Source organism: Corylus avellana, chromosome 1, assembly GCF_965113065.1.
Source record: "Corylus avellana chromosome 1, dhCorAvel1.hap1.2, whole genome shotgun sequence".
In the NCBI taxonomy this organism is placed as follows: Eukaryota; Viridiplantae; Streptophyta; class Magnoliopsida; order Fagales; family Betulaceae; genus Corylus; species Corylus avellana.
The window spans coordinates 20,717,489-20,732,113 of record NC_142490.1 but is presented as its reverse complement, the minus strand read 5'-3'; the positions used below and the strand labels follow the sequence as shown (position 1 = coordinate 20,732,113).

General features: G+C 37.7%; 1 protein-coding gene and 1 pseudogene across 1 annotated transcript; both read right to left on the bottom strand.

Moving 5' to 3' along the window:
* Positions 1–4,796: 4,796 nt before the first annotated feature.
* Positions 4,797–5,931, bottom strand: LOC148588099 (uncharacterized). The gene is made up of 2 exons (XM_088512424.1): positions 5,897–5,931; positions 4,797–5,764 (listed from the first exon to the last, which is right to left on the bottom strand). The coding sequence occupies exon 2, from the start codon at positions 5,754–5,756 to the stop codon at positions 4,866–4,868; it is 891 nt and encodes a 296-aa protein (XP_088368550.1). The 5' UTR covers positions 5,757–5,764; positions 5,897–5,931; the 3' UTR covers positions 4,797–4,865.
* Positions 5,932–8,207: 2,276 nt separating this feature from the next.
* LOC148588098 (uncharacterized) lies at positions 8,208–14,368 on the bottom strand (annotated as a pseudogene).
* Between the last annotated feature and the right edge of the window lie 257 nt (positions 14,369–14,625).

Sequence of the window (14,625 nt, the reverse complement as noted above, 5' to 3'; positions counted from 1 at the left end):
TTCTAAGCAAATAAGGATAGGGTACAAGGAATCAAAAAACCGAAAAACGGTTGGGCTCTTCAATAATAAACCCAAGATAGTAATACAATGCAGAAAATACATACAAATAGGAAATGGGCCAAAAAATGGCCCGGTCCTCTGAATCTTGGTCAATAGGCCAGGAAATGGAACAAAAAAAGTAGTGTTTGAAGCAAGCCAAAGATCTTACTAGCTTTAAAACATCAACACCCTCCATAAGGAGGCTGTTGAAGGAGAGACACTAAATTCCTATTTAAATCCGTTGTAGGGGAGTCACGATGGTAAGCATGGTCTTCTATTTGCATGTGGGACTTGTTGGAGAATTCTTCTATTGTTATACTTTCTTCGACCATTACATGCCTAATTGGAACTCTATCACACATACATCAGTTTAGGCAAGCTTGAGATGATGGATTTGACCCATTTAATTAAATGGATATGACCGACTCGATAAATTTTGAGGCATACGGCAACAAATTTAAGTGAAACATTTTTTATATTTAAATATTAATTAAATAATATTGATATTGACTTTTAGTTTATATCTTTCTTAGTTCTTCTTGCCTTTGTTATGGTGTTAATTAAATTTACCAATTTCTATGAGCTTAATCTTTAGCTTTTTGAACAACCGGTGACTTAACGTGGTATTAAAGCCAAAGGTTTTAGGATCGAATTTTGACTCCGTCAATTCATCTTATTTAAATTAAATATTCCACGTGTATTAAATTTAACTTTTTCTATTAGCTTAAACTTTTTGGATAAGTGGTAATTTAATAGCCTTTTGATGAAAATACTAATCGGTGGAAAATGTCACTAATCAAGGAGATTTTTAATGAAAATGATGTCAAGAGCATTGTTAGGCTCGATATTAGTCCCAATAGACAAACTGATCTTAACTTGGATTGGCACGACCAATGGGAAATTTTCGGTAAAAAGTAGATATCAATTGGAAAAAGATAGAAATATGCAGATGAGATGAGGTACTTCAAATGCTCCTATGTATAATCTTCTGTGGAAGTAACTCCAACAATTAAGGGTCCAAGAGTGATGAAGTTCATATGGAAAGGCATGCAATAATTTGCTTTTAACCAAGGAAAATCTCTTTAGTATGTGGGTATCGGTTTGGTTGTGTGGAGTTACTTTCGGTTATTTAACTGAAATTGTCAGTTAAATTGGTTAATTCACCGATTTCATTAATTCGATAACAAAATATTTCAAAATTTTTGGTTAATTTCGGTCGGTTAATTAGTTAATCGTGAGCTTTTTAAATTGGGCCAATGCTATTTTTAATGGGCCAAAAATAATTATTTTGGTGCCAAAAAATAGTTGTTTTTTTGGGGCTAAAGTAACTCTTTGAACATGTTTTTTTGGGGCTAAAATTTATTATAATCTTGGGGGCCAAATAACTTTAAACGCCTTGTTCGCATGTCTTGAGTGTAAAGAAATTCCTGAGGGGCCCAAAACATGTATTTTGCTAGTCCATGTAACATACACATAGATTTGTTACTATTATGCTCTTTTTCATCTCCTCAAAAATTCATACTGATTTTTGACTCACATAATCCGATTGACAATTAATTTTAGTTCGGTCATAGTCGGTAATCAGTAGGCGGTTAATTGGGCCAATCCTATATCAAGCCTTGTTTTTTTTTTTTTTTTTTTGGAAAGATCCAATTCCTTTCATATCAAGAAATCAAATTCAGGTAGAGATAGTATTCTCTACGTGAACAATATCACAAATACACTCCCGGATGGCATCCCTCCAACATTTGTCCATAAAAGCTTTTGACGCCATTTTGGCTAATCTATGTGCAGCTGTATTCAACATCCTTCGTACGTGATTAGCCTGCCAGTCAATGAAAGATCCCAGCAGCAGCTCTGTGTCATCGTTAATGTGCCCAAATCTGTTCCCATGCTCCTCCTCCCTTTTGAGATCATTGATTACCGTCTGAGCATCACCTTCAACTATGAGCTTCTGGACACCGCATTCCTGGCAAAGCTGGACAGCAAAAAAAACTGCCATGGCTTCAGCAGTCGTTGGTTCCAGGTATCCTTGCCTCGATCGTGAAACTCCTCGCTGCAATCACTACCCCTTCATGGTCCCGTATCACGACACCCACACCCACGTACATGGTGTACCTCCAGCGCAGCATCACAATTCACTTTGACCCACCCAAAAGGAGGTTTTGCCCATCGTCGTTCTCGTTTGTCCCTAACTACACTTTCAGCAATACATAGCGCCTTCGGGAGTAGAAAGACACTCATGCTATATATAGGGATTGCCTGAATGACAGCTTTAAGTAACAGCTTTAAGTAATATCTCCTTCCCAGCCTCAGATAGGAATTTCAATTTTCAGTCCTAAAGCCTTTTCCACACTCTATTTTTAATACTTTAAAAAGCTAGTGTGTGAGATTTTCCCACCAAGGCTGGGAGTCCTAGGTACGTATCAAATCTCTGTGATGCTTGGATTCCAGAAAGCTCGGTGATCTTTTGCTTCATCTCCTCAGATGTGTTTGTACTAAAGAATATCGCCCTTTTTTGCCAGTTCAGCCTTGCCCCGAGGCTTTTTCATAAGTGCTAAGTAGACAAGTCAGCCTCCTCCAATGGCCCTCATCTGCTTTACAGAAAAGCAGACTATTGTTTGCAAAAAATAAGTGATTAATTCGAGGTCCCCTTCTCGACGTCGGCACCCCTTCCAAACTCCCATCCCTGTCAGCTTGTGTCATAAGTGAACTGAGTGCCTCCTCACATATCAAGAAAAGATAAGGCAAGATTGGTCCCCTTGTCGTATTCCCCTTGTCGGGTAAATTCTCCCCTCCTATATCAAGCTATATGTGAGTTGAATGCATAAACTACTTGTCATATTTTATGGAGATGTCCATCATCTTATGATATATGGACGGAATGTTGTAGGAAAATACAAAAATGCTTCAACGAAGAATATTTTTCTTCTAAAAGGTTCATATAATATTGTTTGTCTTCCCCTTCCTTACATGCATATTTCACAAACAAAAACAAACAATCCTAACTTCCAAACAACAGATATTGAAATTTGGTCCTTGTTTGGACTACGTACACTTGCTATGAAATTCTTTATTTATCTATGTAAAAACTCACACTCTCAAGTGGTAAGAGCCTTGGACTTTGTGTTAATTTCATAAAGTTTAAGATTTAAATTTTTTTGAGTGCAAATAATTTTTTGAGGCCAAATCTGGCTAAGCCGAAGTATTACCTAGTCTAGAGTACTTTTACACAGGTCTGAAGTTTATTTGACCTGAGTAGGTACACAAAGTAACTCTGCCTTGAAAAGATTTCAGTGCCATTTTTTTTTTAAAAAAAAAAAACCTCAAAATCTAAAGAACAAAACTAGCCACACAAAACATGAAGTCTCAGATATGCAGGGGCGGACCTACAGCTAGTGTTGGGGGGACGAATGTCCCCCCAAAATCTTTCAAAATTTTCTTAATTGCCTTAAAAATCTTCCCATTTTATAAATTTGTCCCTCCAAAATGATATTTTGTCCCCCCAAAATAATATTTGTATCTCCTTTTAATTTTTTCTCTTAGTTTTGCTCCCCCAAAATAATATATGTGTCCATTTTAATTATTTTTTATAGTTTTGCTCCCCCCAAAAAAATAATATTTGTTTTCCCTTCATTTCTTTTTTTTTTAAAAAAAACCTTGCACCCTCCTTCAATATAAAAAACCTAAAATACCCAATTCATTTAGTTTCCCTCTATATTCTAGTTCGCTTCTAATTAAAAACTCAATTGGATTTAGGACTTTGATTGAATATGTGAATGAAAAAAGTTAAATGATTTGGGATCTTTGAGTAGCTTCTAACCAACAATCAAAAAAAAAAAAAAAACCCAACAATCAGTTTTTTGAATAGTTATTTTGACATCATTTAGGTTTATAATATTTGTTTTGACATCACAAATTAAATGGTTTAATCATTTATGATTGCACCATTGTTTGACTCAACTTTTAGCATTTCTCTTCTTGTTATTTGGGGCTTGTGGGGATTGTTACGAAAAATAGTTAACGCTCAAAGGTACTTTTTTTCTTAGACCCTATAAATCGTGTTTAATTTATTTTGCTAATTTTTTTTTTAAAAAAAATTTATTTTTTATTCTACGCTATTTTGCTAGTTTTTTATATTATTATGTATTTGTGATGCCATGAGATTAGATGTAACACTTTTATACTTTTATTTTATACAAACATACATATAAAGAGATTATGTGTATCTATATGCTTTTGTATTTATACGAGTCCGTCCATTTCTCCAACCCAAAAAAAAAAAAAAAAAAATTCCGTCCCCCCATACCTCAAATCCTAGTTCCGCCCCTGCAGATATGCACGCACAGTAGCTATCACAACACCAACACATAAGTGCACAAGAAGAGATGCTTAGGAGGCATAACAAAGTTGTGATAATCCAATTGCTGGTAGGAATGTATGTCACTTAAAGTGTGTTTGGTACTGCGATTTCATAAAGAAAAATATGATTTTTAAACTAAATTGCAGAAAATAAATAATTTGAAATTGCGTTGTTTAATATTACAATTTGAAAACGTACTTTGAGACCTATTGCTGTAAAAGAAATCCTTATTTGAATGGCATTATTCTTCCATCCCACACACCCACAATCAATTAGAACACCAGATTATCAATATATAGTACTATAAACTTAGTGAGACAAAAACCATTTATTTTGATATTGAAAGACAAAAACCTCAATCTTAACAATTTATTCTTCTTCATAGCTAAACAAGAGATATTGAAAGTTGGTCCTTGTGAAATTCTACATAGAAACATGAAGCCCCCAAAGAATAATCGTATCATCAATTGCAATTCTCAACAGAATAATCATCAGCAATAGCAATTCTCTGAGATTGATCTTCAACTTTCTCTACTTGCAATTCTTTCTTCTCATTCACATTCTCATTATCTAGAGAAAGCAGAATTTCCATGTGCAGAGAATACTTATCATCCTCCTTCTCCTCCTCCTCCTCCTTATTCTCATTATCAACTAATTCCTCTTCACGGAGAAAAAAATTTACCAGAGAATCTAGAAGTCTCCGCTGAGCCTCAGCCTCCCTTGCAATTCTCCGAGATTGAACTTCACTCTCCACAAATGAAAACTCACGCGCCCACGCAGTACCCTGCTCCACAATCTGATCATCAATCAAATTTGCTTCATTCAACTTACAATCTTCATTCTTGAAGCTTTCGGTCTCCGCCAAAGAACCCACATTCTCATTATCAACTTTCTTCTCTTTACCGCCATCCCAATTTTCAAGATCAAGCAGAAATTCCCGGTGCAGTGAATACTTATCCTCCTCTTCCTCCTCCTCCTCCTCCTTATTCTCATTATCAACCATTTCTTCTTCACAGAGAAAGCAAGTTACCAGAGAATCCAGAAATCTCCGCTGAACCTCTTCCTCCATTGCAATTCTCCGCGATTGAACTTCATTCTTGAAGCTTTCAGTCTTCACAAAAGAAATCTCAACCTCATTCTCATTATAATCTTTTGCTTCTTCACGCGCCCACCCAGTACCCTGCTCCACAGTATGATCATCAATGGAATTTGATTCATTCTCAGTGGCTTCGTTCTTGCCCATCAAATCAGAAACAACAATAGGCGCAGTATGATCTTGGATAATAGTTCCATCTTCTTCTGTCTGATGACCGATGCCCGGTGACAGATCGTGACTGGGATCCTCACTTGCCATGGATGGTCCTGTAAAAAAGAAAACCAAATTTATGAATACAAACAGGCCTGAAACGCCCAAAACAAGATTACCCAGAAACTAAATAACACAAAAAGAACGAAGATGGAGAGATTATTGGAATTCCAAAGCGAAAGCCTTACTGTTTGTTATTGCTGGTGTTCTTGAGAGTGAGAGAGAGAGAGAGAGAGAGAGAGAGAGAATAACAAGGAGTCTGTTTATGTGAATAACAGAGAGAGAAAGAGAGAGAGAATAGCAAGGAGTCTGTTTATGTGAATAACAGAGAGTGAGAGAATAACAAGGAGTCTGTTTATGTGGATAACACAGAGAGAGAGAGAGAGAGAGAGAGAGAGAAATGTATCAAATTCCAACAAGAAGATTACAACACCCCTGCAATATGCCAACGTATTTATCCAAAATGAAATTATTTCCTTTTTTTTAAAATGTAAATTATTGATTAAGTTATTAAATTTTGGTAATCGGTTAACCGAGGGCTTTTTAATTAGGCAAATGCTTTTTAATGGGTTAACAATTAGTTATTTTGAGCCAAAATTATTTTTTGGAGCTAAAATAACTTATTGAACATGTTTTTTTGGGCTAAAATCTATTATAATCTTGGGAGCCCAAATAACTTTAAATGTCATGTTCTCATGTCTTGAGTGTAAAGAAATTCTTGGGGACCCAAAACATGTACTTAGCTCGTCCATGAAACATACGCATAAATTTGTTACTATTATGCTATTACTTTGGTCACCCCTAAGAGCCAGTTTGGGGTGGCCAGAGCCACCCCATGGCCCTTGGGGGTGGATTGGCCACTCCCAAGGGCCAAATCATTATTATTATTATTATTATTTTGATTTGGCCCTTGGGGATGGCCGGTCTGGGGGTGGCCGGCCACCCCTTAGTTTTTTTAAATTTTTTAAAATTTTTAAAATTTTTAAAATATATATTATTTTATTATTATTTTTTATTAATTAGACAAGTGTCCCATTTATGGCCTTAAGATTTCTCTAAAGAAATCCTGACCATTAACTGGATATTCGCCAGTCCAAAATGGATTGTAGAGGATCCTGTTCCATTAATTCAGGCTCGAAGCAAGAAAGAACTGTAAATATAAATGCTTGGTGGTTTGTAAATAATAAATAAAGTTGGTAAACATAATATATATATATATATATATATATATATATATATATATATATATTTTATATTTTTGATATTTGAAATATAAAAATGACGCCGTTTCGGTTTTTTCTCCAAAACAGCGTTGTTTTCGAGAAAAAACAATCACTTACTCACTTATCCTAATTTAGACAAATTGGGGTTTCATCATATTCTCTCAGTCTCACACTCTCTCTCACGACTCAAGCCTCATGCGGCGCCGTCCCTCTCTCTCAGACTCTCTATATCTCCTCTCTCCCGTTGCCTCTATCTCTCCTCTCTATCGTCGTCTCTCTCTCTCTCTCTCTCTCTCTCTATCTCACAGTCTCACAGGTTGAATGGCTGATGATCACGATCAGGTGAGTTTTTATCTATTTATTTTTTAGTTTATGGGCTGCCTGCTTGTAGTTGTTGAGAAAGTAAGGGAAAAACTCACAGATTGTTTCAATTATTTTGCATATAAAAAAATAGTTATAAAACCGCCGGTTATTCATTTTAGTAACTGCTAACCGCCAGTTATAAAATAACTGCTAACCGCCTAAGCAAAGCAGTTGCGGTTATTAAAATTTAATAATTGCCTTTGGTGGTTGCGGTTAGCGGTTTTAGCCAATAACGGCTAAGTCTCATCACTGCCATAAAAAATGCGCATTATATAAATGATATATATTATCTCATCTAAGTCAATTAAATTGATATTTATTTTTAAATTATGTAATTTTTACATGTATTTTCACACATATCGGCTATTATAATCAAAATTGAGATTTCGATGACTTTGGCCGGAATTTGAATATTAGCAATTTTGGTTCGCATTGGCTATTATGGCCGAAATTTGATGAAGAATAAGCTTCAACTGTTTCATTTATTTATTTATTAGTTTTAAAGCCAATTAAAAAAACATTAGATTAAGATTAATAAAATACGCCAAATGGTATATTAACCCTCATTTTGTTCTAATTTTTATATGTCATTATCGCTCACAAATTTCGAGTACTCTCATTCTTCGATTTTTTAGAAAAGTGAATGCCAATTGAACTCCTTTAAAATTTTCTTCTAAAAGGTTCATATAATATTGTTTGTCGTTCTCCTTCCTTTCATGCACATTTCCCCAAAAAAAGACAAACAATCCTAACTTGCAAACAACATATATTGTGGTAGTCCCATTAGATTTAAGATTTGTATTTCTTTACTATTTATTCTTCTTCATAGCTAAACGAGAGATAATGAAAGTTGGTCCTTGTGAAATTCTATGTAGAAACATGAAGCCTCCATAGATAGAATAATCATCACCGATCAATTGCAATTCTCAACAGAATAATCATCATCAATAGCAATTCTCCGAGATTGATCTTCAACTTTTTCTACTTGCAATTCTTCCTTCTCATTCTCATTATCAACTTTTTTCTCTTCATTATTCTTGAAACCCCCATGATCACTTCCTGCAACTGAAACTCCACTCTCAGCGGCTTCTCTTTTTTCTTCATTCTGGTCCCCTTCAGTAATTGCCATCTTAAATTCCTCTTCAAGTTTGCTCATAAAATCAGAAAGAGCAAGAGGCACAGTATAATCTTGGATAATAGTTCCATCTTCCTTTGTCTCCTCACTTGCCATGGACAATCTTGTAAAAAACACAAATGAGGTTTATGAATACAAAGAGACCTAAAACGCCAAAGCAAGATTACCCAGAAACTAAATAACACAAAAGAAAGAAGATAGAAATATAATTGAAGTTCCAAAGAAACTAAAGCCTTATTGTTTGTTTTGCTGGTGTTCTTTCTTTTTTTTTTTTTTTAATTTTTTTTTATTATTATTTTTTTTAATTGAATAAGGAAGAAAGGACTACAAGGGACGATCTTTCCCATTCCTGATCCGAATGGAAGAGAGAATAGGAGATCCCGTGGGAATGCTTCCAAAAACAAGATTGGAAGCGGCCCATCTAGCTAGAGCATGTGCACAAAAGTTGGCACATCGAAAAACTTGCAAAGCATTCCAGCTTTGAAAAGAAGAAAGAACTAAACTAATATTAGAAATACAATTAGCACAAGTCTAAGAAGAGAATAAAGACGGGTTGTTTATAGCCAAAACAACTAGAAGGGCATCACCTTCCAACATAAGCTTCTCACAACCGGAGGAGACTGCCATCCGAGCAGCCAACGAAGCTGCAGAAGCTTCCCCTTGCAGAACATCAGAGGAATTAAGCTTCTGAGTGGCAACACCTATAATGTTTCCCATATCATCACTAATCACTACCGCCGCAACCGCAAAAGACCCCTTCACTGCAACATCAAAATTGTCTTTTACATAACCTACAATTGGAGGCACCCATAGAGTGGAAAGATCAAGCTCACGCCAGGTAGTAATATGGTGATTAAGACTGCTAGAAACCTGAACAATAGCTTGACTAGAAGAAGGTTGAAGGCCATCATGTATAAGCAAGTTCCTAGCCCTCCAAATAAAATCCATAACAAGAGTAGCAAAGAGCTGGAACTTTCTCACCTTAGGTTTGGGAATACCAAAAGACGCCATAGGAGAGAGGATTGCAGAAATCCAATCAGAGATAGGCCGAATTGCAAACCTGGAGGTGGAAATCTGCGAAGGAGAAGAGCTCCATAAAGCAATGGACAGGTTGCACTCCAAGAATAAATGAGATAATGTTTCCAAAGGTCCCTTACAGAAGGGACACACCCAAGCAGCAGGGTCATCAGAGACCACAAAGCGACTAATCTTGGCTCTTGAAGGCAAAATATCCCAAGCAACCTTCCATAAAAGGTGCTTCAACCTTCCAAAGGAGCAACCATGTTTCAAAATGAAGAGGAGAAGGCCTTCCTTCCATGGAAAGAGAGAGATCATGCACTGACTTCACTGAAAAAAGTCCTGAAGAAGAGGGAATCCAAGACCACTTGTGAAAAGAAGGCCTATAAGGGAGATGTATGCTGAGGAATGAGGATATGTTGAACTGATGCAAGATCAAAAAGGTCTTGCAATAGGAGAGAATTCCAAACTTGCTCCCCTGGAACAATAAGATCAGCCACAGTAAGAGAGGGACAAACATCCAAATTAGCATTAGGAATAGGCCTAAAATTAGGCATCAAAGGAATCCAAGGAGAAGACCAAATATCCACATTCAAACCGCTAGAGATGGAAATACAAGCTCCCTTCTCAACAACCTTCCTATTTTTTAGCAAACCCTTCCAAAGCCAAGAAGAGCTAGGATTGGTAGGAGCATTTAGAAGAGAAATACCATTCTTGAGATACTTACTCCTAAGAGAATCAACCCAAAGAAGGAATTGATTTGAAGTCATCTTCCAGCCAAGTCTTGCAAGTAAGGAGTTATTAAGAGATTCCATAGTCCTAATACCTAAACCACCCAAGGGTTTCGCCTTGCAAATGCTTTCCCAAGAGAGAAGGGAGAGATTGCGCTTCTTTTTTTGTGGATAGCCCCACCAAAACTTCCTAAGGCCAGAATTAATAGCCGAACACCAAGCCTTCGGAAGGAGGAATAAAGACATAAGATAAGTTGGAATAGCATTTGCCACTGACTTAATCAAAGTGGTTTTGGCTTCTTGAGATAAAAGTCTAGCTTTCCAACCTTAGATTTTAGCAAAAATCTTGTCCTTGAGCTCAACAAAAGAATCCTGCTTTTTTCTATGCATAAAGAGAGGGATACCAAGGTACTTAGCAAGGGTTGGAATTCGTGCCAAGTTGAGAATCTCATTGATAGAAGCTTTGGAGCTGGCACAACAATTTTTGCTGAAAAGAACTGCAGATTTAACCATATTGATATGCTGCCCAAACCAAGCAGAGTAAGTGTTTAGACAATTGAGAATCACCCTAGCTTTAGAAACATTAGCCCTAGAGAAGATAATAACATCATCTGCAAACAAAAGATGCGAAATAGGAGGGCACATTCTAGCCATTTTAATACCATGAAGAAGACTCAGATTTTCCTCACGAAAAATTAATCTGGAAAGAATCTCAGACCCCAATATAAAGAGAAATGGAGAGAGAGGATCTCCCTGGCGCAGACCACGGGTTGGATAAAACTTACCAAAAGGAGCACCATCAAGGAGAATAGAGAAGGAGAAGTTAGTGATACATTGACTGATCCACTGACCCAAAGTAGGATGAAAACCCAATAGGTCTAAAATTTTTATCAGAAACACCCACTCCATAGAATCAAAAGCTTTCGCCATATCAAGCTTCAAGGCCATTAAGCCACCATTACCTTTCTTTTGCTTCATAGTATGGATTAACTCATGAGCAAGAATGGTATTGTCGTGAATGGATCTTCCTTTGAGAAAAGCGGACTGAGTATGAGAAATTATCTTGTGCAGAATAGGCTTGAGTCTAGAGGATAAGATTTTAGAGATGATCTTATAGTTGAAATTTGTAAGACTAATAGATCTAAATTGAGGAACCAAGTGAGGGTTGTCCACCTTAGGGATAAGAGCAATGTTGATGTGATTGAATTCTTTGAGAAGAAAACCACCACGGAAGAAAGATTGAACTGAGGAAACCACACTGCCTTTAATAATTGGCCAGTAGTATTTATAGAATAAACCAATCATGCCATCAGGACCCAGAGCCTTGTTAAGGCCAAGATCAGAAATTGCTAAGAAAATCTCATACTCATTAGGAATTACACAAAGACTAACATTCTCCTCATCTGTGACCACCTCATCAACCAAGTCAGAGAGACTACTATCTAAATTAGGATTAGTAGTAGTAAATTGGTTACTGATATGCTGCACTAAATAATTGCCAATATTCTCTCTACCAACAATAGTAATACCTTCTATAGTTTTGAGACTAGAAACAGAATGATAGCTACGACGGCACACGGTAGAGACATGAAAAAACTTCGTGTTGAGGTCAGTACAAGTAAGCCACAACTCTCTAGACTTTTGCTTCCACAAGACTTCCTCCCTCAAAAGCTGTTCTTGCAAGGCTTCCTGAAGAACTTGCTCTCTAGCCACATTACCAGCAGAGTGCGGAATAGATTGGATCACACTGGTATCAGCCATCAGTGATTTAATCTTGTGTTGAATATGGTCAAAATGGTGATGATTCCAATTTTTCAAGGCATTCTTTGTATTCTTCCATTTTCTACTCAAGGAGAAAGCCGGGGAACCTTCCACCTCACCCAACCAAGCTTCTGCTACAACCCCATGACTAGACTTATCCCTAGAACAAAAAGCCTCAAACCGAAAAGGTTTAGGAAGATTACGATAAGTACCAGAAGTTGAGATCAAAAGAGGGCAATGATCTGATTGGGTAGCTGGGAAGTGATTAATCAAAAAGTTTGGGAAGAGATGAACCCAACTCTGGTTTGCCAGCCCCTTATCAAGTCTTTCACGAATATTTGCCCTTCCCATCCTACAATTACTCCAAGTAAATCCGTTGCCAACAAAACCAAGGTCCACTAGAGCATTTGAATGAACAAAGTCTACAAAATTACTGTGAGAAGAAGAACCGAAAGCACTGCCTCCACTCTTCTCTGAATAAGACAAAATGGAGTTAAAATCACCTAGCAGCAACCAGGCACCACCAAAAGAATTACCCAACCTAGCCAAGAGAGGCCAAAAGTTTGAACGTCTCTGACTAGTATGAGGAGCATACACACCAGAGAACAACCAAGGCCTGTGCGGAGGATCCGAGTACACAATACAAGAAATACAATTCTTGTCAAGTCTGACTGGTTCAACGTCCACATCATGCTTCCAAGACAAAAAAAAAGCCCCCCTTGAATACCAACTCGAGGAACTTCCAACCACTTTGAGAAACTCAAACCAAACAAGGAGGTGCAAAAACGAGAAGAGGGAATTTTGGTTTCAGAGAGAAAGATGAGATCAGGATGATGAGTTCTGATCAAAGCTCGGAGAGCATGAATTGTCGAGCCACGAGCTAAACCCCGACAATTCCAAGCTAAAACCTTCATTGAGCTGGTGGGGGTAGATTGAAGCCCGCCACCCCGGCTGCCAAAGAATTTTCTGGAGAGGAACTCTGAACATTCTGAGAAAAATCATCATCAATTTTGGAGGAGGAGAGAGTGGAACCTAGATTAGGTTTTTTTGATGAGGAGGTTTGGGGGTAAGGATGGTCACATTTTCTAAAGGAGGTAGTAGAAGAATGATGGCGCAGTTTTTGAGTAGAAGAGACAAAGGAGAGAGGAGTTCTTAGTCCAGGCAAGGAGACAGGATGCGTGGGAGTGTGGGGAGAACTAGAATTTTGAGTAACTAGATTGGTTGAGGTGGAACCAGGTTCTACAGGATCCAAGTGGGGATTAGAACTATAAGTTGAAAGGGAATGGGACCCAATAGCAGTAGAAGTCTTAGTAGGGGAATGCCACGTGTTTTTAGGTAGACAAAGGTTGAGAGAGTTGAGTTTCTCGGTATTGGTGAGAATTAAAGAGGAGTTATTGAGGTATGGGGGAAACTTGACAAGAGAAGGCTTTTTAATAAAGACAGAGTTGGGATTAATGGGACTCAATGAGAAGTGACTAGCGTAATTTGGGGAAGGGAGAATACCTTGGGGATTGGGAAAAGAGCGGGAGGAGGTGGATTGGTCTCGGTGGGTTTGGTCAGGATGACCAGGAGTAGAGAAATGGGTTGACTCAGTAGAAGGCTAGTTTGGAACAGGGACGATAGCAAGCTCATTAGAACCCTCAATCACAGACATCTACCTCCTAGGTTGAATGAGCTGAACAACCCTACTGGTATTTGGAGGACTTGCTTTCAACTTGTCACCATATCTGCCATGATCAGGAGGTTTAGGATCCACAGGGTAAGAAAAAGAGAGATGCCCTAATCTTCCACAAGTATAGCAGTAGTCATAAAGCCTCTCATATTTGTACTACACCCAGAGAGGAGCTTTCAGAGGTCTATGATGTGTGAAACCAGGTACCAAGGGATTGAGTAGATTTAGAAGAACCCGTATCCTCAGGAAGCTTTTTCGCGAAGGCTTCAAGTTATCTTCATTATCCACAGCCAGCAGCTCTCCTAAACTTGCACCAATACCATTGGCATTCTCAACAGTTACCAAATTCAAAGGAAGATTATGGATTTGCACCCAGTACACAGCTTTTGAGAAATCCAAATCTTCAATGGCATCTTCATGTGACCACTTCTTTAGGAACAGAGGAGAACCTTTAATGTTCCAAGGGGAGTTTTCCAACACTCTAGTGAGGTCCTCCAAATTTTCAAAAGTAAAAACAATCAAATTATCATCTCTGTCTTTAGAAAAAGAGATTTTAGAAATTTCCAAGCTAGAGAAATATTGCTTTTTATAGTAACTTTGGAAAGAGGTTGAGAAGAAAATATCTTTCCCACGAGAGTAAGGGAAGGGGGGGCGATAGGATTGATGAGTAGGATGACCAAGGGAGGGGGGGTATCTGACCAACTCAGAGCTGAAGTTTGGTTGATAAGATCAGCAATATTTGGATTCAGGTTCTCCATAGATCGAAGAGAGGAAGGAGAAAAATAGGAGAGAAGGAAGGAAAAGGAAGAGAAAATAGGGGATAAGTGAACAAAGTTTAGAGAGACTCTACGAGAGAGCAGATTGAGCTGAAGTCTGGTTGATATCTTATTGCTGGAGTTCTTGAGAGAGACATAATATGTGAGAGTATGCTATGAGTTAAGAGCAATGGAAAAATGAAATGAGGTTGGCGGGTGAGCCTTATAACGACTAAAGTTGGGGCATTTTGGGGAAAATA